Source organism: Myotis nattereri (genome assembly GCF_964212035.1).
Source record: "Myotis nattereri genome assembly, chromosome: 8".
NCBI classification, from domain to species: Eukaryota; Metazoa; Chordata; class Mammalia; order Chiroptera; family Vespertilionidae; genus Myotis; species Myotis nattereri.
The window spans coordinates 6,657,318-6,685,083 of NC_138083.1; the positions used below are offsets into that span (position 1 = coordinate 6,657,318).

Sequence of the window (27,766 nt, forward strand, 5' to 3'; positions counted from 1 at the left end):
AGCTTCCTAGTTCCTTTGGAGCAGAAAGAAAGAAAACTTAGTCTGTCACACAGGTGGGAAAACTAGATCACAAGGCACTCTACTGCAGCGTAAAAATCCAGTGGGTGGCCTGGCCAACATGGCTCAGTGGTTGAGCATCAACCTATCAACTAGGAGGTCATGGTTCGATTCCTGATCAGGGCACATGCCCAGGTTGCAGGCTTGATCCCCAGTGGAGGGTGTGCAGGAGGCAGCTAATCAATGATTCTCTCTCATCTTTGATGTTTCTATCTCTCTCTCCCTCTCTGAAATCAATAAAAATATTAAATAAACAAACAAACAAATATCCAGTGGGTGGGAAGTGCTATGAAAGACCCAAGATCAAACTCAGGAAAGCTACCCAAGAAAGACATAAAGCTAGACAGCAAAGAACAGCCAAGGTAACTAAAAGATACTTAGTTGTAGCTTATGTTAACAGATAAGCAATTATCATTCAGAATAAAGAACTCATCCTATATAATAAAAGGCTAATATGAAAATTGTCTGAACAGCGGAACCAAACAACCGAACAACCAGTCACTATGATATGCCCTGACCACCAGGTAGCGCACGCAGAACATGGTGGGCATCAGCAGCAGTGGAATGGTGGAGCAGGTGAGTGGGGGTGCCAGACCAAGGTGGAGCACCTGTCGCTGTTGTTGGGAGAGCCTCTGGTGGTTACTAAAAATATTTTACTCCCACCCACTGTGATCCCGCCTGGCACTCATACCTGCTGCCGGTGCCAGCCCCATTTGCACCCACTGCCGGCACTGGAGCCGCCACTCATACCCACTGTCAGCGCCAGGCACCAGCCAAGATTGCTCAGCGCCGTCAGCAGGTGTGAGTGGCAGCTGCCGGCCCCGATCGCCCTTCAGGGCTTCTCCACCTCCCCCTGCTCCTGAGGGGTGATCAGGACCAGCAGCTGCCTCTCACACCCACTGCCGGTGCCAGCCCCCCTCACATCTGCAGCCAGTGCTGGAGCCGCCCCTGGAACCTGCTGCTGGCGCCGGTCCCAATCGCTCTGCGCCATCAGCGCATAGGAGCTGCAGTGGTGGGAGTGGGGCTGCCAGTAGACAGGAGACTGGGGGCTGCAGCTGGAAGGGTCCGGGCAGGGGCATGGAGGATGGGCCAAGACCTGCCCCTGTGCCCACCGCAGCTTCACAGCCCACAGTTCCTTTCAAGGTGCACGAATTCATGCACGGGGCCCCTAGTTAATAATAAGTGTGCTAAATTCTTATGAAGTACTATATAGCTGAAAAGAATGAACTAGATCTATATTTCAAAAATAGATGAGTCTCAGAAACATGTTAAGTGATGCATACTAGTATGCCAAAATATTGCATTAATTAATATATTAAAAAAAAAAGAAATAGTTCACACTAAATTCCTCTGAAGGGTAAAAAAGAGTGGCATGAAGGGGCAGATATGGAGGGCAGACATGTCTTTACATTCTCAGTGAAGTTTATTTATTAAAGCAAAATTTAAAACAAAATATATAAGTTACTGACATTTAGTTATTCTGAATTGGGGTGTTTATTATAGTATCTGTATTTTTCGGCATTTAACTTTTTTTGCAAATAAAGAAAGCTATCTGTAGTTTACATAAGATCCAGACAATGTTCTTATTTTTAAAATATATATATTTTTATTGATTTCAGAGAGGGGGATGGAGAGAGACAGAAACATCAATGATGAGAGAAAATCGCCAAAGCCGGTTTGGCTCAGTGGATAGAGCGTCGGCCTGCGGACTGAAAGGTCCCAGGTTCGATTCCGGTCAAGGGCATGTACCTGGGTTGCAGGCACTTCCCCAGTGGGGGATGTGCAGGAGGCAGCTGATCGATGTTTCTCTCTCATCGATGTTTCTAACTCTCTATCTCTCTCCTTCCTCTCTGTAAAAAATCAATAAAATATATTTTTAAAAAAATGAGAGAAAATCATTGATTGGCTGCCTCCTGCATGCCTCACATGCCTCACACAGGGGATGGAGCCCCCAACCCGGCATGTGCTCTGTCCAGAAATCAAACCATGACCTCCTTGTTCATAGGTCAATGCTCAACCATTGAACTAAAACGCGGTCAGGCCAGACAATGTTCTTTTTTAGAGATGCTTCTTCTTGCCCAGAACGCCTTGTATGTATAAAATACTGGGATCCCGAACTGTGCAATTGTTGAAAACCAATGTACCTACACGGGTATAGAGCAGTAGTGGTCTTATTAATTCAAGACAAATACAAACCTAAAATTTTGACCAAATCTATTATAAGAACTTTGAAGACTAAAAGACTTTACCCACCTAGAGGTAAATACTATGACTACTTTTCTTTAATGCAACCCCTTTTCTAAATAGAAAAATGGCTGAAAGTATAATACAAGGCCTGACGTTTCATACATACATCTTATCCCTTTTCAGCACAAAGACAAATGATAGTATATAGGTTAAGATTGTTTTAAGGTAACAGCATTACTGACTGGTATGAATTTTATATATCAGCTCTAAAAGGATCTTAGACTACTTAATAGACTGAATTTTTTTCAATGCACAATTTTTACCCCACTGAATTTAACAAACATCTAGTAATTTTTCTCTATTTAGATCAAAATTTGTGCAAAGTTTATGATTACAGTTATCATGGAAATAAACAAAAAGATAAGCAATATTCTACTTCAAATAAAATTCTACCTAAATAGAGTGACAAAGCATGACTGGTTTTGTTACGTGTGTTTTCTTTCAGACAAAGCAGGAGTCAAGACAGACACCAGTGAGGGATATGAGTAATGAGAGAGAAAAGAGTCCCAATTTCTCAAGGCTGCAGTTGTGGTTTTAACTTGACTAAATAAATTAGCAGTTTGAGTCAAGTACATAATAAAGTCAATATCAGTAGAAGTAAAACTGCCCCAAAATGTAAAATGCTCAGTGGAAATGACAGACAGCATACGAAAGCGCCCACACCAAAATCAACACATCCCAATTCACAGCAGACGCACAGAGTGAAGCAAAACACATGCACATTCCTCACCTCTAGGGCCCAACTTAAATTTTCAATTTGTAAACACTGAGGAACAGCGGAATTTGGTTGGCTTATCAGCTAATATGTAACCTGTTCTGGCTTCCTTTTCAGGAGAGAACCTAAGTGGTTTACTGGTGAAGAAAGGTTATCAACCAGGTCTGCAGCCCCTTGAACAAATTCAACAAGAAAAGAAGGTGAGGATGCCAGGGGAAAAGAATGTGAGACCTGGATGTAAATATTTTTTTATTTTTCCTATTGTTTGCCTTTGGAAATTATACTCATTCTTCAAAGTTTTATTCAAATACCTTCTCTTTGAAATGGCTTACCCTAATCTCTCAGGACCTGTGTTCTAACAATAAACTGATTGCCACATTTGTATCTGCAACCTGACCCTCTCCCCGATCTCGACTTGCCGGTGAGGTGGACTAAACATCTCCAGTTTATCATGTCCAAACTGCACTCGAGCCCCAAACCCACTACTTCCCATCTCAGGAGGAGAAACCACCATTCATCTAAGCTTGGGCCACAAGCAGTCAGTCACCTAGTTTCCTCTCTTCCTCCCCCAACCCCACTTAACCATCAGCAAGTTCTCTCAGTTCTACCATCGGAATCGATTTGGAATCTGAGCACTTCTTACCACATTCTCCACACGCCACCACCCTGATTCATGCCAGAGCCTCTCCTATTCTTGGCCTGGATTATTGCAGTGGCCTTACCGCTTCCACACATGGCAGCACCCACACATTTCCCATAGCCAACTCTCCCCACACCCACCATGTTCTTTTTTTTTTAATATATATTTTACTGATTTTTATAGAGAAAGGAAGAGAGAGGGATAGAGATAGAAACATTGATGAGAGAAAAACATCATTGATCGGCTGCCTCCTGCACACCCCCCTTCTGGGGACTGAGCCCACACCGCGGGCATACGCCCTGATTGGAAATTGAACCAAGATCTCTTGGTTCCTGGGTCAATGCTCCATCACTGAGCAACACCAGCCGGGCCCAGCCATGTTCTTTTAAAAATGGACTCTTGCTCAGAATCCTCCATGGCTTCCATCTCACAACAAAATCCAAGGTCTCTCCTATGACCTGCCTACCAGGAACATTCCTCCTTCCTCCCTGAGCCCATCTCCTACAGTACCACTCCATCACTCCATTGCAGGAACAATGACTTTGCTGTCCCTTAAATACTTCAAGCTCATCACCACCTTGCGGCCTTGCACTTGCCCTTCCCTCTGTTTGGAATACTGTTCCCCCAAATGTGTGCACGACTTGTAAACTCATTTTATATAGGATCTCGGTTCAAGTATCACCTTCTCAGACACACGGCCTTCCCAATAACCCTCTTTAAGACAGAATTCACTCCCAAACCCCTTTACACTGCACCCCCGCCCCTCCATTCGGCACCTATCAATTATCCAGCAACACAGTTATATACATTTCCTTTTTATTTAGTACCCATCTTCCCCACACCAGATGAGCTCCATAAGGCAAAGGTTTTGTCAGTATTATCATCTCAGTCTCTCAAGTTTCTAGAACAATCCCTGGCACACAGTAGGCATCCAAGAGATAATGGATGAATGAAAGCTCCAGGTACTGTGCTAGGCCCTCAAACCAGAAATGACACTGCTGAGCCTGCCCAGACCCTAGGAAGACAGTAAATGTCCTTGGAGGACCATTCCAGGACCCATCCAGAACTAATGAATAAGAATTTTTGGGACTGAGGCTCTGAAGTTACATTTATCTTAAAAAAAATTATCAAGTGATAGTGACATTAGTTAATATCTAACAGTGCCAGGTCTACACTAAGCACTTTACATATGTCAGCTCATTTCATCTTAATATACCCCATGGTGAAGAAGCTGAGGCATGGAGAAGTTAAATACTTTATCCAAAGTCATGTGACTTTTAGGTGGCAGATCCAGGATCCACAAACAAGCAGTTTGGCCCATGAATTCACACTCTTTTTTTTTTTTTTTTTTCATTGATTTGTAGAGAGAGGGAAGAAGGAAGAGAAGTAGTGGGAGAGGGAGGAAAGCAGGGAGAGAGAGAGACAAACATAGATCTGTTGTCCCATTTATTTATGCATTCATTGATTTTCATGTGCCCTGACTGGGGATCGAACCTGAAACCTTGGTGTGTCAGGACAATGCTCTAAGCAACTGAGCTGCCCAGCGGGCCTGAATTTACACTCTTAAATTAACTGCATAATTGTATACTACCTCTTACTGCATTGAATACTAAAATAAAGTTAACATATGAAACTTTATGTGAACACAGGAGGGTGGAGAGGGCAGAGAGCTGAACACTGATGGAAGCCCTGGTATTTGAAAAGATACATGTTGAGCTGTAAGAAAAGCCCTGGTGTGATGTGATCAAAGTGCAAACGGCCTCTATAGGAGACACCACATGATTAGAGTATAAGGGGCATGAGGGAAGTGAATGAAGGTGAGAAATGGGGGGAAATCATGTGTGCTTATGCTTTTAAAAAGCATATATATAGTTTAAGCAAAAATAAATTGTAAAAACTGACCATTTAACCCTACATAAGTCTGGCAATGAGTTCTATAAGAGGAAATGGAAGGAAAAGTATTAAAAATGATTTTAGGGAGGTAGGTGTGAGGAAGGAAAATGGGTTTCTCTTTTCTGATCATGGGCTTTAAAAAGAAGTACTCATCACTTCTACTGGCATTCAGTATAAACCAGAGGTAAAAATACCTATACTGCCTGGACGGTGGCTCAGGTGGCTAGCTCCAGCATCGTCCTGTATACCTAAAGGTTTCGAGTTCTATTCCCTGTCAGGGCACATACTTAGGTTGTGGGTTCAATCCCCAGTCAGGGTACATAAAAGGAGGCAACCGATCGATGTTTCTCTCACATCGATGATTCTCTCTCTCCCCCTTTCTCATTCTCTAAAGTCAACAAATGTACCCTAAGGTGAGGATTAAAATATAAAATACCTGTACTTGCGGCATGTCTGTGTGTGTGTATCGGAGTGTTATTCTAAACAGCTTGTAAATATTGTTGTTTAAAAGAGAAAATACTGCCCTAACCGGTTTGGCTCAGTGGACAGAGCATCAGCCTGCGGACTCAAGGGTCCCAGGTTCAAGTCTGATCAAGGGCATGTACCTTGGTTGCGGGCACATCCCCAGTAGGGAGTGTGCAGGAGGCAGCTGATCAATGTTTCTCTCTCATCGATGTTTCTAACTCTCTATCCCTCTCCCTTCCTCTCTGTAAAAAAAAATCAATAAAATATATTTTTTTTAAAAAAGAAAATACCAGTTGAGATTGTATGTCTTTTTTTTTTTTTTTAAGTATGGCCCAATTTTGAAAGGCTTTGATGCTGGTCTAAGAATTTTGACCACTAACCTGTAAAAACTAGGAGGCCAATGAATGTTTAAAACAAAGAAATGACATGATCAAATTTCAATTTTAGAAAAATGACTCTGAAAACTGTATACAGGACAGTGTGAAGGATGAGGGAAGCCGGGAGAAGTTAGAGTCAGAAAGCTGGGACATGAGCAAAAATCCTGAAGGGAGAGGGCTATACTCAGGATATGGCAGGGGGTAAAGAGAAGAGACAGGATTTTCATTGGTGAAAATGGACGGAGTAGATGTAAGAGGTGTAGAGGAAGGAGTGTGAAGATGAGTTTAGGATTTCTGGCTTACCCACCTAATGCTAGGCCATTCCCAAGATATGGAAGACACACTGGATGGGAACAAGAAAAGAAACCATGGATGCAGTATAGAATAGGTTAAGTCTGAGGTGATTTCATGACAACCAGATAGGAAAGGTGTCCACTAAGCAGAAAACTGTAGGATCAAAAGATCTGCTTAGAGCTAGAGATTTGGAAGTTTTCTGTGTAGAGTGAGAGCTGAAGGCATTATTAATGAGGTAACATTCAGAGGGTAGTTAAATGGAGCAGAAGCCTGGAAAATGTCAACATCCAGAGTAAATTGATAAAGAAGTGGGCAGTTCACCAGAAAAGTCAAAGACAAATGTCGCAGGAAGAAATCTGGTGAACTGAGAAGGGTTTCAGTAGAGGGGTAAAGTCTCAGAATTGAGAGGAAACTGAATACATAAACAAACAACTGAAGATTCATCGCTTACAAAAACTTAGTTGTGGTAGAAGACTGGGCATTTGCTTAATTGGGGGGACAATCTGGAGGAATGTGATCTCTTTTTAGGAAGGGACAACTTAAGCATGTTCATAGGCACTGGGAAGGACTAGTAGAAGAGAAACTCAAGACACCAGGAATAGGCCGACAAATGAAGCAAGACACCATAATTGATGGAAATGTTTGGGGTAAATAACAGGGGGTGAGGAGGCAGTTCTGACTCTGAAATCGGAGGGGAGGAGGTATGAAAATGTAAGTTTGTAGAAGAGAAAAAAGTGATCAGCATTTAGTAGAAAATCTTCACCTATCTTCTCAATGAAATGCACTGTGCCACATTCACCTGCTGCCCACAGCAGGCCTCACTGACAGGTTTCACTACCCTAAACACAGCAAGTTCCCTTCCCTCTCTTCTCAGCATTCTCAGACCCAACATCATTAACTTCCTGAGAACCTGCCACGTGCCATGCATTGTGCTAGGCCCTGGGATCTGGAAATAAGACACAGTCTAAAAAAGGCAAAGGTCTTGTTGATTAATGCGGAAGGAAGTCAGATAACCAAATACACTCACTGTAGTAAGTTTGGGGGGACAGGGAAGAGGCACACTGTGAGTGGAGAATGTGTCAAGAAAGTGACCTCAAAGAAATGAAACTGTGTTGAGCCTTAAAGGTAAGGGGAAAGGAGCAGTTTAAAAAGGAGAGGACTGAACACATCTTGAGTGGTGGAAACAACTTCTGCAGAAGTCCCAAGGCTGGAGCACAGCATAAGGAAAGACAGTGCTGGAGAGAGCAGGGGTGACAAGCACAAATGATTTTCTAGGTCTTGTTAAAAAATTTAAACGTTATTCTTTTGGTACTGAACAGACATTTAATGATTTTAAGCAAGCAAGAGATAAGCTCAGATTTGCATATTTGAAAGTGTCATCAGTCTGGAGAAAAGAGAGGACTCATACAAGAGGACCAATTAAGAGGCTATTACAGTTGTCCAAGGGAAAATGAAGCAACCACAAAGGTGATAAGGAAGAAGGGGCAGATTTGAGTCATGGGCTCTAAGTTCGTCAGCTATGTGGGTATGGGTATCATTCAATGAGATACCTGCAGGAAGAGAGGGTTTGGAGAAAAAGGAAAACAAATAGTAAGGAGTATAGTTTGGGCCATGCTGCATTTGAAGCCTATTTATGGGCTTGAGTCAGGCCTGGGATCATCCTAAATGATGTTAGAAGCCAGGGGTACTAGCAGAAGAGCTCCTCAAAGGGGTAAAAGATAGGGAGGCAGGGAAACCAAGAGAAAGAGAAGAGGAGTAAGAAGGGGGAGAGGGAGAACCTATAACCCTCTGCATTATCAACAGGACTTGATGACTGGACAAAAGTGACAAATGGGTGGAAGAAAGCCAAAAGAGAGTGATTAGGGAGGTGAAGGGAAGAGTGTCAAGAAGCAGGATGGCAACAGTTGTCAATGCTACAGAGAACACACATAAGCCAAAGACTAAAAATGCAACAACAGACGTGGTAATAAAGCATCCTGGGCAATGACTTTAGGAGTGGATGGTTGGTGAGAAAATGAAGATTAAGACTACTATTTCCAGAAATTTGCCAGGATAAGAAGGAAAGTGAAGGGAAGAGACAGTAGTAGCAAAATAACTGAGAAAGCAATTATTCCTTTTTAAAGGTGGAAGACACGCAAATGCTTACTGCAGATGACTAATTGCCGAGTGCTGTGTTCCTGTAAGGTATATAAAGGAAAGAAAGGAACTATCTTGCTTTGAAAGGGAAAGGCATTCATTTAAAAATAACAAAGTAAAAAACCCAAATGAACTGGCCAAGTGTTCTCTGGACTCCTCTACGTAACATCTCCTGTCTCTCCACCTCTGCCATCCTCTGGGTAAGACCTGAGGTCAACCAGGCACCCATCAGTCAGCTGAATCCTCCTGTTCCTCAATTGCACAGGAAGTTTTGAGTGAGTGCATCTGCAGATTCTCCAAGGAATGATTCATTGCTTTCCTTCTTCCAATTAGTAAAGCAGTGTCTGACTTTAAAAAGGTCAAAAAGCACGAAGTTAGATTTTCAGAGCAGTCCATCAGGATACATTTATATGCCAACAAATCAATTCAACCAACAGAATGTGAATTCAAATAAGCCTCCATAAGGACAAACCTTTGGTTTTTCAGCAAATCCTTCTTTTTATTCTTGTGTATGCTTCTATTTCTAATGGTCAATACCAAACACGGAAAAGATGACCAAGTCCTGGGTTATGTCCCACATAAAGCACACCGAGAGTAAGATGTAAACAAAACATGCGCATGATACACAAACTGTAAAATTTGAGATGATGCAGAAAAAACTGGATGAAAATCTCTCAAAAAATACTCAGGTAAGGTTAACAGAACAGTGAGCTTTTCAACAGGAACAAGAGGGTTGGTTCATTAAATGTCTGGGAGCCTCCTAGTGCGAAGCGCTGGTAGGTAGGGACTATGGGAAATGCAAGCTCATTTCTCTCTGCAGGGGCTTTCCATCCTTCTTCTTCAGCTAAACTAAACTTGAATCTAACCTCTCAAAGCTAGAGCTAAGAGAAACACCAGGAGGCACTGAGTTCAAGCTTCCTCCTCCAACAAAAGAGGAAATCAAAACTGAAGAGATCAGCTGAGTGTCTCTAAGTGATGGAAAGGGTAGGAACCTAAGTTTCCCTTCATGACACAAAGCACACAAGTTTTAGGGACTAAAAGACCGAGATGCAAATCAACACATTTTGCCAAGTCCTGGCCCTAGGTTCTCTCATTTCTAAAATGGAGATAAACCACTCCCTTCCTTCCCTTTTTCCTACTGTACTATAAATGCTGAATGATGTAACTAAAAGGTTAAGACAGTACCCAGTTAAAACACATTGTGATGGCAGGCATCAAGGAAATAAAGGAATTCAAGTAGGGAGTGGGGTGGTAGAAGGGGAGGTATAGTGTTAATATTAGCACTTAATTTTCAACACAAATAAATGACACAATCAGAAGTGATCAAGTTAGGATACAAATTCTTAAGGGAAAATAGAAATTGGTAGAAAAATATTAAGTCAATTAGTCACTCTAATGTTCCATAACTACTCTGTACTTCATGAAAAGCAGTGCCAAAGAGGCCATTACTAGATTACAATTACAGTTAAGCTCCTTTCTTTTTCTATCTTATTTCTCTTTTAATCCTCTTTCTCCATTCCCAAGATCCTATTTCCAGACTTCCTTTCATCTTCTTAACAACATAATAAATAAGACAACTGAGGGTCTTCCTAGTCAGTCAAACTCCCACTCATCTTTTAAAGCAAAAAATATAGCCAACATAAAGAACATGGGCTTTGCAGTCAAGACAAGTCTTGGTTCAAATTCCAGCTCCACCTCTAATTCACAGCTATATCTCCTTCCTAGGCTTGTTGTAAGAATTAAACGGGCATTTATAGAAAAATGGCTAACACACAGTATAAGCTCGCCAACTCACAAATCTCAAATGTCACCTTCTCTATGAGATCCAAACAATGAAGTGGAATTAACATAGCTTTTTCTAAGCTCCCAATGGGGGCAGCCCATAAGCGTCTGGTCTCCATTTTCTCTTCTCTTACTACACTACTGTGAGGCTGGGAACTTTAAGGGCCAGGGCTCCTCCTTTGTCCCCAACTCAATGCCTGGCCCATAGGAAGCTTTCAGTAAGTGGTGACCAAATCAACCCTGCACAAGTCATGTTATATTCTACCCGACAAGATGGAGTCATGGGTCCACAAAGGAAACCTCCAAAGATGAGTTGATAAAAAGGTGCAGAGGCTTAAAAATGGTGGTGGAGTTAAGTGGAAGCTACACTGACACATTCTCAGGACCAAAATGCAAATACAACTAAAATACAGGGGGGGTGGGGGGGGGCAAAAACAGCCATGGCCGGTTTGGCTCAGTGGATGGAGCGTCGGCCTGCAGACTGGGGGGTCCCGGGTTCAATTCCGGTCAAGGGCATGTACCTGGGTTGCAGGCACATCCCCAGTGGGAGGTGTGCAGGAGGCAGCTGATCAATGTTTCTCTCTCATCGATGTTTCTAACTCTCTATCTCTCTCCCTTCCTCTCTGGAAAAAATCAATAAAAATATTTAAAAAACAAAACAAAAACAAAAACAAAAAACACTCTGAAAAGTCAACTGAAGACTAGCTACAGAGAACCCTGCAAATGAAGGATGGAAAGTGGAGACCACATAGAGACGCAAAAGGGCTGGCTGGACGCCCACAGACAAGAAATGAAGGTCCGGAGAGATATCTCAGCTGTCGGGGGTTCCCACTGAGCACTCCGGGATCTAAACCCCAAGTTGGGCTCCCCAGCCCAGAAAACCAGATCTGAGAAAGGTGCCCACAGAACATCTGGCTGTGAAAGGCAGCAGAGTTTCAGTCAGCCAGATAGAGATAACTGGAAATGCAGGCACTCTCTTAAAGGGCCAATGCACAGAATTTCATGTGCCGCCACTCACATAGGGCTCCGGAGGAGGGAGGGCAAATTGGACTGGAGCTGTGAGGAGAATCCAGGGTTGGGGGCTCTGGGGTGGGAGCTGGGAAGGCAGCCACCCCAGTTCCTATACTGAGTCATTCCCTCCCACAGGGGAGGACATCTTTCTCCATAGACCTTTGCTATCCAGGCAGTTTTCGGCTGCGGGGGGGGGGGGGGGGGGGTGTTAAGCAGTTGACCCACCCTGTTGGAACACCTCTCTCCCCAACCTGTGTCCATAGCCTGAGGCTAGTCAAGCCTGAATACAATCAGACTGCAGGCAGAGGTGGGTCTCTGGAGGCTTTGAGTCTTTGCTTAATCTCTTTCTGGGCCTGGGGTTAGGAAAGCAAAACCTGTTGTACATCTTCGTCCTTTCCAAAGACACCAAGCCCCAGCAGAGGGAGCCACAAGCTGTGGATTGCAGGTAGCTCCAAACAGGGTATGCAGGATCAGTCAGAAACAGCATCTGACATTGTCCTCCTATAGTGATAGGGAGTTGTAGCATATCTACCTAATACATAGACAGAAACCCAAACAGGCAGCCAAAATGGGGAGACAAAAAACAAACCCCCAAATGAAAGAACAAGAGAATTCTCTAAAAGAAGAGCTAAACAAAAGGAAGATAAGAAATTTATCAGATATAGAGTTCAGGATAATGATGACAAAGATGCTCAACATCATGAGAAAATATAAATAACAATGAAAAAAGACAAATTGGAAATAAAGAATGCATAGCACTAGTAAAGAATACATTGGAAGGAATACACAGCAGATGAGGGGAAGCTGAGGATTGGATCACTGAAGTAGAAGACAGGGTAGAAGAAAAACCACTCAATCAGAGAACCAAAAAGAAAAAAAAAGATTAAAAAACAGGAGGACAGCTTAGGGAAGCTGTGGGCAACATGAAACCTAACAATATTCACATAATAGGAGTACCAGAAGAAGAAAGTGAGCAAGGGATAAAGAACATGCTTGAAGAAATAATGGCAGACCATTTCCCCAACATAGTGAAGAAAAATGTCACACAAGTCCAGGAGGCACAGAGAGTCCCAAGCAAGAACCCAAACAGGCACAAGTCCAGAAACATCATAATTAAAATGCCAACAAGTAAAGGCAAAGAGAGAATCTTAAAGGCAGCATGAAAAAAGCAATCTGTTACCTACAAAAAGAGCTCCCATAAGGCTGTCAGCTGATTTCTCATAAAAAACTCTATAGGCCAGAAGGAAATGGCATGAAGTATTCAAGGTAATGAAAAAGCAAGGATCTGAAACTAAGATTATTATATCCAGAAGAGCTATCATTCAAAATATGTGGTGAAATAGAGCTTCCCAAACAAAAAAAAAAGGGGGGGGGGGACTAAGGGACTAAGGGAGTTTATCACCACCAAAGAAATGCTAAAGGGACTGCTGTAATGGGAATAGAGAGACAGACAGATAGATAGAGATAGAGATAGAGATAGAGATAGAGATAGAGATAGAGATAGAGATAGATAGAGATAGAGAGAAACATAGACATACAGAATTAAAATGGCAATAAATACTATCTATCAATAATAACCTTAAAGGTAAATGGATAAGATGCTCCAATCAAAAGATATAGGGTAGGTGAATGGATACAACAACATGACCCAATTATATGCTGTCCACAAGAGGCCCACCTCAGAACAGAAGATTCACACAGAATGAGAGTGAAGGGATGGAAAAAATTTTTCCATGCAAATGGAAACAAAAATAAGCGGAGGTAGCAATCCTCATATCTGACAAAATATACTTCAAAATGAAGGCCATCACAGGAGACAAAAAGTTCACTACATAATAATAAAGAATCAATCTAATAAGAGGATATAACACTGATAAAACATATATGCACCCAATGTAAGAACACCTAAATATATTAAAAGAAAACCTTCCAGAGGACTTTAAGGAAGACATCAACAGCAATACAGTCATATTAGGGGATTTTACCACCCCACTGACTTCACTGGATTGATCTTCCAGACAAAAAAATAAACAGGAAAATAACTCTAAATGACATACTGGATCAGACTGATTTAACTGACATTTATAGAACATTTCACCCCAAAGCTGCAGAATATACATTCTTCTCAAGTGTACAAGGGTCATTCATTCATAAAGACAGACCACATGTTAGGACACAAAACAAGTCGCTACAAGTTCAAGGAGTTTGAAATAATATCAACATCTCAGATCACAGTGGCATGAAATTAGAAATCAACTATAGTAAAAACACCCAAAAACATTCAAACACATGGAAACTATATAGCATGTTATTAAACAATGAATGGTTACCAACAAGATCAAGAAAGAAATAAAAAACTTCCTGGAAACAAATGAAAATGAACATACGACAACCCAAAATCTCTGGGATACAGTAAAAGCAGTCCTGAGGGGAAGTTCATAGCACTACAGGCATACCTCAAAAAAAAACAAGAAAAACCAACAATACACTATTTGACCTTACAACTTAAAGAACTAGAAAGAAAACAAAAGAAAAAGCCCAGAGTAAGTAGAAGGAAGGAAATAATAAAAAATTAGAACAGATGTCAATAACATTGAGACTAAAAAAACAATACAAAAAAATCAATGAAACCAAGAGCTGGTTCTTTGAAAGAATAAACAAGATTGACACACCATTAGCCAGACTCATCAAGAAACAGAGAGGACCCAAATAAATAAAATCAGAAAGGAAAGTGCAGAAGTAACCACCGACAGACAGAAATACAAAGGATTGTAAGAAAATACTATGAACAACTATATACTAACAAGCAAGACAATGTGGATGAAATGGACAAATTCATACAAAAATACAATCTCCCAAAACTAAATCAGGAGGAATCAGAACACCTGAATAGGTCAATAACAACTGATGAAATAGAAGCAGTAATCAAAAAAGTCCCAGCAAACAAAAGCCCAGGTCCAGAAGGCTTCATAGGGGAGTTTTACCAAACATTCAAAGAAGAACGAACACTTAAACTCCTCAAACTATCACAGAAAATCCAAGAGAAAGGGACACTTCCAAATTCTTTTTAAAAAAATATATTTTATTGATTTTTTACAGAGAGGGAGAGAGATAGAGAGTTAGAAACATCGGTGAGAGAGAAACATCGATCAGCTGCCTCCTGCACACCTCCTACTGGGGATGTGTCCACAAACCAAGGTACATGCCCTTGACCGGAACCGAACCCGGGACCTTTCAGTCTGCAGGCTGATGCTCTACTCACTAAGGCAAACCGGTTAGGGCCTTCCAAATTCTTTTTATGAGGCCCGCATTATCCTACCTCCAAAACCAGGTAAAGACACTACAAAGAAAGAAAATTACAAGCCAATATCCCTCATGAACATAGATGCTAAAATCCTCAACAAAATATTAGCAAATCGGATCCAGCAATATATTGAAAAGATCATTCACCATGAACAAATGGGATTTAATCCAGGAATGCAAGGCTGGTACAATATTTGCTAATCAATAAATGTGATACATCAAATAAACAAACTGAACGACAAAACTCACATGATCATATCAATAGACGCAGAAAAAGCATTAGACAAAATCCAACACCCATAAAAACTATCAGCAAAAGTCAGAAGAGAGGGAGCATATCTCAGCATAATAAAGGTCTATAGCCAACACCATACTCTCTGGGCAAAAACTAAAACCATTTCCTTTAAGAACAGGAACAAGACAGAGATGTCCACTTTCACCACTCTTATTCAATATAGCACTAGAAATCCAAAGCCACAGCCAATCAAACATGAAGAAATAAAAGGCATCCAAATTGGAAAGGAGAAAGTAAAACTCTCATTATTCAGATGACATGATATGGTACATAGAAAACCCTAAGGACTCCACCAAAAAAAACTACTAGAGTTAATATGTGAATTTGGCAATGTAGCAGGATATAAAATTAACACCCAGAAATTGATGGCACTTTTATACACCAATAATGAATTCTCAGAAAGCGAAACTAAACAAACAATTCCATTTACCGCTGCAACAAAAACATTAGGATACTTAGGAATAAACTTAACCAAGGAGATAAAAGACTTCTACTCAGAAAACTACGGGACATTGAAAAAAGAAACAGAAGAAGATATAAACAAGTGGAAGAAAATACCATGTTCATGGATTGGTAGAATTAACATCATTAAAATGTCCATACTATACAAAGCAATCTATAGCTTCAATGCAATACCTATTAAAATACCAACGCTCTATCCACTGAGCCAAACCGGTTTGGCCATTTTTTAATCTCCTAAGGCAAAAAAAACTAAGGAGAAAATAAACAAATGGGACTACATCAAAATAAAAAGCTTCTGTACAGCAAAAGAAATCATCAGCAAAATGAAAAGAGAGTCCACTGCATAGAAGAACATATTTGCCAATGATTCATCCAATAAGGGGTTAATTCTAAAAATATAGAAAGTACTCATAACTAAAGGAAGAGAAACAATCCAATTAAAAAATGGCCAAACCGGTTTGGCTCAGTGGATAGAGCGTCGGCCTGCGGACTGAAGGGTCCCAGGTTCGATTCCGGTCAAGGGCACATACCTCGGTTGCGGGCACATCCCCAGTAGGAGGTGTGCAGGAGGCGGCTGGTCGATGTTTCTCTCTCATCGATGTTTCTAACTCTCTATCCCTCTCCCTTCCTCTCTGTAAAAAATCAATACAATATATTTAAAAAAAAAAAAATGGACAAAAGACCTAAATAGACATTTCTCCAAAGTGAACATACAGATGGTAAAGAGACATATGAAGAAATGCTCAATGTCACTGATCATCAGAAAGATGCAAATTAAAATGACAATGAGGTATCACCTCACACCTGTCAGAATGGCTACCACCAACAAATCAAGAAATGACAAGTGCTATTGATGATGTGGAGAAAAGGGAACCCTAGTTCACTGCTGGTGGGAATGCAGACTGGTGCAGCCATTATGGAAAACAGTATGGAGTTTCCTCAAAAAATTAAATATGAGTGGACAACCAAGATGGCGGCATAGGTAAACACCTGAATTTGCTGCCGCGCACAACCACATTAAAACTACAACTAAAAGACAAAACGAATTATCATCCAGAACCACGGGAAGGCTGGCTGAGTGGAAATTACAACTAGAAGGAAAGAGAAAAATGCATCGAGTCCGGTAGGGGGTGCAGAGGTGTGGAAGTGCGGAGGTTCAGAGGCCTGTCAGAAAGAGGCTGGCAGCTGGGTACACTGTTGTCTTTTTCAATCCAGAGGGAGATACAAGCTCCCCACTGCTCTGAACTCCAGTTCCGGGTGAGAATTTGGGGACCCAGACTCATACAGAGAGAAACTGGACTGTCAGGCGTGGGACCGGAACGTGAGGGCAGCTTTCTCACACAGGTGTTTGCAGCAGTCATTGTTCCTGCACGGGGCCGCAGGACACAGAACCGGGACCTTTCCGAGGCAGAGCAGACTGGCATCCATTGCTATTTGCTCCACCCTGGTGATTCCCTGAGACCCTGCCCCACCCAATTTACAACCCCACCCAAGCTGTGTGCACAGGCTTTTGCATATGAATGGCCTGGCCTTTCTCCACCTAAAAACCAGGGCAGACTCAGTGAGCGCCAAAGCCCCACTGAAGCAAGTCCTGCCCCATAAGGGTGTCTCCAACACAGAAGTTCTCCCACTGTCTCACGGCCAATTGGCCTGGAGGTCAATTCCTCCTGATACCAACAGCAATCATGGCTTAACTACAACAAGATTGTGAACACAGCCCACAAAGGGGTGCACCAAGAGTGTCCACCTCAGGTGATTAGAGAGGCCGAGCCACTGGGCCCTATTGGACACCTAGCACACAAAGCCACTCTATCAACACAGGGAAGCATAAAAAAATGCGGAGACAAAGAAACAGGTCACAAATGACAGAAATGGAGGAAAGCAAACGACTGGATAAAGAGTTCAAAACCACGGTTATAAGGTTACTCAAGAATCTTCTAGAAACCTTCAAGAAATGTAGTGAGACCCTCAAGGATATGAAAAAGGACCAATCAGAAATTAAGCATACACTGACTGAAATAAAGAATAATTTACAGAGATCCAACAGCAGACTAGAGAATCCCAAGAATCAAGTCAAAGATTTGAAATACGAAGAAGCAAAAACACCCAACCAGAAAAGCAAAATGAAAAAAGAATCCAAAAATATGAAAATAGTGCAAGGAGCCTCTGGGACAACTTCAAGCGTACCAACATCCGAATTATGGGGGTGCCAGAAGAAGAGAGAGAGCAAGATATTGAAAACCTATTTGAAGAAATAATGACAGAAAATTTCCCCTACCTGGTGAAAGAAATAGACTTATAAGTCCAGGAAGCGCAGAGAACCCCAAACAAAAGGAATCCAAAGAGGACCACACCAAGACACATCATAATTAAAATGCCAAGAGCAAAAGACAAAGAGAGAATCTTAAAAGCAGCAAGAGAAAAAGAGTTAGTTACCTATAAGGGAGTGCCCATATGACTGTCAGCTGATTTCTCAACAGAAACTATGCAGGCCAGAAGGGAGTGGCAAGAAATATTCAAAGTGATGAATACCAAGAACCTACACCCAAGATTACTCTACCTAGCGAAGCTATCATTCAGAATTGAAGGTCAGATAAAGAGCTTCACAGATAAGAAAAAGTTAAAGGAGTTCATCACCACCAAACCAGCATTATATGAAATGCTGAAGGGTATTCTTTAGAAGAGGAAGAAGAAAAAGTTAAAGCTAAAAGGTAAAGATAAAAATTATGAACAACGAAGTGACAACAAATACATATCTATCAACAAGTGAATCTAAAAATTAAGTGAATAAAAAAATCTGTCAAACAGAATAAACTGGTGAATAGAATAGAATCAGGGGAATAGAAAGGGAATGGACTGACAATTCTCGGGGAGACGGGGTGTGGGCGGTACGGGAAGAGACTCGACAAAAATCGTACACCTATGGATGAGGATGGTGGGGGGGGACAGTGGGAACCGGGTGGAGGGGAGCTATGGGAGGAAAAAGAGGAACAACTGTAATAATCTGAACAACAAATATTTATTAAAAAAATAAAATAAAAATTTAATGTAAAAAAAAAATTAAATATGGATCTGCCATTTGACCCAGCAATCCCACGTCTAGGAATATATCCTAAGAAATCCGAGACAACAATCAGAAAGAATGTATGCACCCCTATGTTCATAGCAGCACAATTTACAAGAGCTAAGACCTGGAAACAGCCCAGGTGTCCATCAGTAGATGAGTGGATAAAAAAAGCTGTGGTAGGCTGGTCCGATGGCAGTGGGTTACCAGAACTTACCTAAAGTTAGTATCACTAACCCTCACTGCTAAACTTGACTGGCTTAAAAAAAAAAAAAAAAAAAGCTGTGGTACATTTACACCATGTTATACTATGCAGCAGTAAAAAAGAAGGAACTTTTACCCTTTGAGACAGCATGGAGGGTCCTGGGGATTATTATGCTAAGTGAAATAAGCCAGTCAAAGAAAGAGAAGTATCATATGATCTCACTTATATGTGGAATCTAATTAACAAAATAGATACAAAGACATAGAAGCACAGAACAGACTACGGAATCTCAGAGGGAGGGTGCGTGGGTAAAGAAGAACTTGTATGCATATATGTATAAACCATGGACACAAAGATTAAAATGGTGAAGGCCTAGGGTGGGGTGGGAGGCAGGGTCTGACTAGAAGGGGTCAATGAGGGAATATGGGGGACATATGTAATACTTTCAACAATAAAGATTTAATATTTTTTTAAAGGTACAAACCTGAAACATTCACAACTGGATACATCTATTATGCACCCAATCATTATAACCCAGGCATATCTCTAAAACCCTCTCCAATTGGGCTCATGTGCTTGGTTGTCATTTTGGGGGGAATGACTTCCCAAACTAGATCTCAGACAGAATAAAACTGCACTTTTTGTTATTTACCTTGAGTTTCTCTCTTTCAACATCTGAGAAATCTCTAGCTATATATTCACTCACCCTTATTTGTTTCTCTTTCTAAAATAGTAGCCTGTCAGGAGTATGCAGGCACAATCCTGCTTGCGAAGTTTAAGGTGGCACCTATAAAGGTAATTTATTTTGACATTCTTATCTTACTTAGTATCCTTTCAAATTTCTTTAACTTCCTCACTTTACAATCTGCAAACCTGTGAAATCTCTACCACACAAGTTTCACCTGACCTTCCAAACACAGTAGCAGAACTGCAAATCACTCAAAAGCCAATGTTTTCTAAATACACAAAATCATTAAACACCATCAAAATCTGATATAAAAAGTGAATATTCACAAGGCCCCAAGCCATTCAAATCTGGCTAAACGGTCCAAGGATCCATTCCCCATTCCACTATCTTCAAGTAGAATTCAAAAGACACAAACAACAGTTTCAATCTACCTATCTCTAAAAATATTTACACACAACCCTTTGTTTACAATGGTTCCACTTAGGATTTTTCAACTCTAGGATGGTGTGAAAGTGACACGTATTCAGTAAAAACTGAATTTTGAATTTTGTTCTTTCCCAGGCTAGCGATATGCAATACAATATTCTCTCATGAAGCTGGGCACTAAGGTGATTCTGGCAAACTGAAGGCTAATGTAAGTATTCAGAGCACATTAAGGTGGGCTAAACTAAGCTATGATGTTCTTCAGGTTAGGTGTATTCAATGTATTTTCTACCTACAATAATTACAATTTAACCATAGGTTTATCGGGATGTAACCTCATTGTAAGTTGAGGAGCGTCTGTATATCCCTAACGCCCCTTCCCAAATAAGCTAAGGTTGTCGGAGGTTGTTGAAATGCCAGCTGTATATTAATTCAGACAAGTTACTGGTATCAGTAAGAATGTATGCCCACCAGCAACTCTCTAGGTGTCTAGATAGGTCTGCACACACATACACAAACCAAAAGCCTGATCCAACACATTCCTTGACAGAGATGAAGAGAAACACTAACTTGCTAGTCAAAAATTGAAAATAACTCTTCTGAAAGGATGAAGGAAAACTCTAGGAAGTTATTTCTATAGTGTTATTGTTTTTGTGCCATTAATGCTAAAACATTATTAAAAGAATGCCCTTCAAGATTTTCCCTATAGGACTATGCAATATCCTGAATGATTTTTTTCCATGTAAGGGAGAACCCTAAAGCAAATTAAGACATTGTTTCTATACATCAACAGTTTGTTAAAATAACACATTTATCAGTTGAAAAATAGGTATTCTAGAGATATTGTCACGTTATTTTTTTAAATAATCTTAAAATGATCAAGTTCAGTAATTTTGTTTCCGTAACAAAGGTCTTTACATAATTCCTGTTTTTATAAAGCCAGCAGTCCAGGTAGTCTGTCTAGTAAAAACTTCAAAGACTCCACATACCCACTGAGCATGGGCCAAGCAATCCTGGCTATGCTATGCTGATAACAGCCTGAAAGGGGCCTAAAATGATAGAAAACGACAAAGTAAGCCTGGAAACCATAATGCAACTTTGTTTTTAACACAATGCCCAGTGCAAAATCACTGTGCAAAGGCTTTTATTTTATTTTATTAAAGACACTATGGCATGCCCTGTCCTGACTAATGGAACTCAGCACTCTTCGTGTTCTTCTTTCTTGTCATCTTGCTGAAAGCTGTGCTCATTTGTTCCAAATCGTTGTCATCTTTCAGATGGCAAGTTTTTCAAATACAAATGGGGGATGTATGAGGCAATCTTGGGGCTAATTCCGTATGTAAAAATTCAAGTTTCAGGTTCTAAAAATTGAACCTAAGGGCAGTATTTGACTGATTCCATTATAGTTTACTCCCTTGACTCCTCCCCTAATTTTCAACTACTTAATGGTAATATTGTAGAGTCAAAATTCTCAGTATTTTGCCTTCAGCATTGGAAGGAAAGATGCTAGATAATTTTAATAAATAAAATTAATTTATTAATTTTATTTATAATTTTATTTAGTGTTAATATAGTGTTAATAATATCTAAGAGTTCATCTCTTTTAATAAGAATCAATTCAGACTAATTATTTTAATCAATTCCACTTGGATACAAAACTAACAGGTCATTATGAAGGTAACTGATGCATGTTACAATTACACACATCAAGGAGCTAGCACGACTCTCCGAATATAAGCGTAGAGCCTAGAACTAACCTTTTCCCCCCCCACTAAAAGGAGTTAACTGTGAAGAAAAGTAAGTAAGTGGATAAAAGAAAGTTAACTTTTAGTTCTTTTTTCTCCCAGTAACAAAAACTCAGAAATAATATAATCTATCGAGATTTAAGTTTGACTAAACCTTAGTAAATTAAATGCCCCTTGCTTCTGATGAGCAAGCTGGTTAATAATTAAATGAATGAAGGTAATTTTCATTTATTCAGGATGGGTTTAAACCACTACCGTAAAGAATCTTAAGCACACTGCTGACATTTTGTTGTACTGTAAAACACAGTCTGGTCCATGCAGTCATAAAATGTTAAGGAAATCAGTGCTATACTAAAGCTAAAGAACTAATGCTGTACTTAGCATATGAAAGACTGACTATATCTACAGGGTTTTTATATGTTTTTGCTCCCTAAACAATGTTAAATTACACATTAACTTAAGGGGGGTGAACTAATGATTCCAAGCATGCTTTCCTTAAACAAAAAACAGTATCCCCAACCTATCTGCCATGCTATTTCGTCCCCAAAGTAGTAGTCAATCACACCAATCCTTCGGTGACAGCCCACCTGATATCCATACTGACCAACAGTACAACCGTCTGAGACTTCCTGAAGGCCACTAGCTGAGTTTCAGAATAAGGCAAAAGTAAAGTAGGTTCATGGCAGATTTAAACCTTAACTTGCCAGCTCATAAGGATGGTTAATAGACCATTCTCATATGACAGTATCATGGAGGGAGGGTTGGGGGAGTGAAGAGGGATGTGCTAGGATGTGAAGAGGGATTAAGAGTCTTGGACAATGACCAAAACAATAGAAGATATTATTTGCCATGGATGGAATCTGATGGAAGAGGGAAAGAACAGAGAAAGAAGAGATTACAAAGTGACTAATTCAGAAAACTCTCTTTGACAATGCAAAGAACAGGTTTCATAGGTTTACAAAAGCCTTTAATTCTTTCAGAAAGGTCACCAGTCCAAAACAGCTTCTATTTCACCCTGGGCAATGTCATGCTTCTTTCAGGAGGCGAGCAGTCTTTCTTCTAATACTGAACACAATGCAACATGGCACTTTCTATAAGACAGAACAAGGTCATGTAGATCTGTGTTCTTTCTTCTTTCGGAACATCCTTAACTCAACATCATCATACAAAATGCCCAAGATCAACTGGAACCCAATACAATCCCATATCACCTAGGCTGCAATTAAAAGGTGATTAATTTTTTTTTGGATCGGTATTTTAATTATTACTTTCTTAAGCTAAGTTAAAGTTTGATTCATTGAACCACCCAAAGTCAGAGTCATCACCCTGAGTTAACTTGGAGGAGACCAGTTAGCTCTCATCCTGAAATAATCTTCTATACAGCAAGCCAAGGTATTGAGCTTCTATTCTAATTTCTATTCTAAATTTTAGTGATCAGCTTAAAACAAACAAACAAACCTCATAAAATGGCCTGTTTACACATGACTGTAGATGCCTCTTCTGAAGTCATGAGTCAACAGCCTTCAACAATTTGACACCTCGACTTCTCTTGGGCCACTTCTAAGCCAAAATACCCAGTGACTTTGGCCATCATTACTTTGGCCAGGCAGCTCACTCTTCTCCATACCTTTTAAGCAAAAAAGCTGAAGTGATAAAATCAATTGTCTAAATACAACCACCAATCTTTGTATAATATTGTACATTTACAAAGCCACTGAAAAACCATAGTATCACTCCTTTTAACAATAACAAAAATTTCTACAGGAGGCAAGGTAGATTATGAGCATCATCCTTATCACTAGGGAATGATCCTAAGTTTTGAGGAGAGAATGGCCAGCCCATGGTCAATATAGGGGGTGGAGGGAAGAGGCCGAGGTTGCAGGGCATCAATCAAAGGACCAGCTAAGGAGAAGCATCACAATATGACCTCGCACAATGTCTGCATCTGTACACAGAAGGCCTTAGAAGATCTGACCCCTGTCTACTAGCCAGATGCTTCTCCTACTTTGCCTCATGACCCCAACAAATGCTCTTTGCCTATCATTCAGAACTACAGGTGGCATCCCAAAGGAGCCCAGTCAGCTCAGCCTGTACATTCAATTTCCCCTACTTGACATGCTCCCCTCCCAATTCTTCTTTTAGCTGCTTCCATTCGACCTTTAACTCAGCTCAAATAATACCTCTTTCAAGAGTTGACCTCCTTATTGCTCTCGGAGCACTATGGACTACTTAGGTCAGTGGTTGGCAAACCGCAGCTTGTGAGCCACATGCGGCTCTTTGGCCCCTTGAGTGTGGCTCTTCCACAAAATACCACGTGCGGGCGCACATGTACAGTGCGACTGAAACTTCGTGGCCCATGCGCAGAAGTCAGTTTTCGGCCTAGGCGAGTCTATTTTGAAGAAGTGGCGTTAGAAGAAGTGGGGGGTGTCGGTCGGGTCGGTCGGTTGGGCGACAGGAGACGGGGTGCAGGCGGGCTGCGGAATACACGGGGGGAGGCGCGCAATTCATGCACCAGTTGAGTGAGCCAGTCAGTCAGCAGTCTCATGTGCAGTGGTTAGTGCTAGTCGCGTCTGCAAATCACACACTGGTGACAAAAGTACCTACTCGAAGCATAAAGTTACCTGTATTTTTCCAACAGCTGCAAATCCTACAGGTATTTTTGTCATCAATTTAAGAACTGTAATTATTTTGTGTTGGTGGCTTTATTATTATAAAATGAAACATTTTTAGCAAAGGCCAGCTTAGGAGTACCCTAATTAAGTTAATAACAATGTACCTACCTATATAGTTTAAGTTTAAAAAATTTGGCTCTCAAAAGAAATTTCAATCGTTGTGCTGTTAATATTTGGCTCTGTTGACTAATGAGTTTGCCGACCACTGACTTAGGTCATTGCATTATCCTGGCTGATTCCATCATCTGTCCCCTTCCCTAGACTTAAGTTCTAGAGGGGGGGGGTTGAGGGACAATGGGAACATACCGGTGATGGGACTCATGCTCTGCTATGGAGCAGGCATCAGGAAATGTCTGTGGACTAAATGAATGAATGTGCCAATTCCCAAGAGGAGCCACATCAGGCTTCCAGGGTAGAAAACTTCAGACAACCCAAGTTTGACTTTCCACATTCACTTTAGCAGCCTGGCTCCTCCAGGTGATGGGAACATCATGTAAGTTAAAGTACTGTCATGGAATAATGATCCTTGTTAGGTTTTGTGGTGGGTTTTCTTGTTTTTGTTTTTCTAATTTTCATTTTAAATGGAAAAACCTTTGGTTCTTTACACATTTGGAGTCACTCTGAATTGTTAACCTAGGAAGCAATGTGACAACCACAGTTGTAGAGTATTTCCCAGGGGTCAGACAACATGCTTGTTAAGAGTGTGAGCTCTGGCCGAAACTGGTTTGGCTCAGTGGATAGAGCGTCGGCCTGCGGACTGAAGGGTCCCGGGTTCGATTCCGGTCAAGGGCATGTACCTTGGTTGCGGGCACATCCCCAGTAGGGAGTGTGCAGGAGGTAGCTGATCGATGTTTCTCTCTCATCGATGTTTCTAACTCTCTATCTCTCTCCCTTCCTCTCTGTAAAAAAATCAATAAAAATATACTTAAAAAAAAAAAAAAAGTGTGAGCTCTGGCCCTGACCCGTTTGGCTCAGTGGATAGAGCGTCGGCCTGCGGACTGAAGGGTCCCGGGTTCGATTCCGGTCAAGGGCATGTACCTGGGTTGTGGGCATATCCCCAGTGGGAGGTGTGCAGGAGGCAGCTGATCGATGTTTCTCTCTCATCGATGTTTCTGGCTCTCTATCCCTCTCCCTTCCTCTCTATAAAAAAAAAAAAATCAATAGACTATATATATATTTTTTTAAAAAAGAGTGTGAGCTCCGAAGTCTGGGTTCAAATGTGCCATTTGCCAACTGGGTGTCTGGCCAGTATTCAGTCCACAATTATCTACTGAGCGGGTACTGTGGGCCAAGTGCTGCCGATACAGAGGTGACCTCGCTGTTCAATCACTTGATTTCCTTCACAGCATGTACCACCTCTGAAACTCTCCCCCGCTGGTCTGTCTCCCTGCACCATAAAGTAAGCTCTGTGAGAGCAGGGAACGTATCTGTCTGGTTCAATCGCTGTCTCTCCAGGGCCAAGCACAGGGCAGGGCTCCTGCAGTTACTCCGCCCATGGAGAGAAGGACCCAGGAAATCAGACGAGGTCCCTGTGGTCTCACAGCGCTTGCAACTTAGTGGAGAACGTAGGGAGAAAAAGAAACATAAAAACGAAAGGTCCACACTGGGAAGGGCCCGGTGGCACACTCAACTTCCTCTGGCTTCCGCTCGGGGCAGTTCTGGGGAGGAAAAGGATGTGCCCACCCTGGCGGCTGCCCACAGCTGCACGGACAGGAGCCACGGGCCTGGGGTGGCAGCACCGGGAAGCCGGGGCGTCCACCAGGCTCCGGCGGCGGTTCCTCCCGTTCATGCGCTTGGCAGGTGTTAGGCTCCCATCATGTGCTGGGCACGCGGCAGAGGAAGACCAACTCCTGCCCTCAGGGCGCTTCCCGTCTGCTGTGTCTGCTGCAGAAACACGGCGCACACGGCGGCGGTGAGCGCCAGGCTGACCTAGGGCCGCGACACGACAGGGGGCGGCTGCAGGTGTCCAGCTGGGATGGCTGCTCAGCGCAGGCCCCTCTGGGAGGGGACACCTGACCTATGACCTGGAGAGGTCAACCCTGCGGAGGGCAGGCACAGCCTGTCGGCAAGGCTCACCATCCAGAGTCCCGCCAACTAGACGGTAAAGTTAACATGGCAACTGTGCCGAGTGTCTGGAGAGAGAGGCGAGCGGCACCGCCCCCGCCCACCCACCCACGCGCCCGGACGCCTGGCCCTCAGCCTCAGGGGGCGCGGGGCGAACGCGCCGTCGGGGGGAAGCGGAGGCCGACGTCACCCCCAGGTCGTCCGGTCCCTCGGGGCCGGGGCGCGGGCCTAGCCCGCGGCATAAGATAGCCGGCCCCCGGCTTACCTCGGAATTTGAGCTCGTGCTGCGGCTCGAGGCTCAGGACCTGCTCCACCTTCGCCATGTTCCTTGGCGGCGGGGCACCTCTGGCGGGGAGACCCCTGAGAGGTCACCTGAGGCGGGGGACGTTAATGCTGCGCCCCCTTTAAATTCGAAAGGGGGGGGCCGGCCGGGGGTCGTTGCGGAGTGCGCGCGGAGGGAGGGGCGGCCTACGCGGTGCAAGCTCGGGGGCGGAGGGCGAGGGCGAGGCCACGGTGCCCAGTGAGCGCACGGCACACACGTAGCGACGCACGCAGCGACGCACGAACGCACGCACGCGCGCAGTAGTCTGGCTGGCTCTGACCCGCTCGCGATTGGGCGGCGGGAAGCTGCGCTCCCGGAACTGCTCCCGGCGCAGTGCGCAGGCGCGGCATTGGACTAGGGAGCGGGGCTGCCAGAAGGCAGGGGGCGGGGCGGGGCGGGGCGGGGCGGGGCGGGGCGGGGCGGGGCGGGGCGGGGCGGGGCGGGGCGGGGCGGGGCGGGGCGGGGCGGGGCGGGGCGGGGCGGGGCGCCGCGCAGGACCGAGCTAGGGGCGTGTCCGCACGCAGATAAATGAGTGTCCCCAGGAAGATTGTTTTTTCAGGGCCCCTGGGGACCAGCAGTTGTGTTAAGTGCTTTACTCGATAATAACAATTAAGAACAATAAAATTCCACTTTCCCTCTGCATATGTAGTGCCAGGCACTGTTAGAGACTTTTAATAATAATGAAAGTACTATTTATTCTCATTATAAACATGTTTATGGGTGAATGAATGTGTGCTAGACGCTGTGATGTTTGAAAAGCACTAAGTATAAATAGTTGCAAGTTTTTGCTTGTTTATTTTGTGCCACTTCTGCTGAACGCTTTTGATAACAGCAACAGCAAAAGAAAAGCTATGCTGCATGACATGTTTACTATGTAACAAGCACTGTACTGAATCCTTTACTAAT

At 42.6% G+C, this 27,766-nt stretch overlaps 1 protein-coding gene across 1 annotated transcript in view; it reads right to left on the reverse strand.

Annotated features, from left to right (window-relative positions):
- VAPB (VAMP associated protein B and C) overlaps positions 1-27,111 on the reverse strand; it is a 60,780-nt gene extending 33,669 nt beyond the window's left edge. Inside the window, exon 1 of the mRNA XM_081096644.1 lies at positions 26,804-27,111. Within this exon, the coding sequence (XP_080952770.1) occupies positions 26,804-26,861 (58 nt within the window). The 5' untranslated portion in view covers positions 26,862-27,111. The remainder of the gene's footprint in view (positions 1-26,803) is intronic.
- Positions 27,112-27,766: the final 655 nt, after the last annotated feature.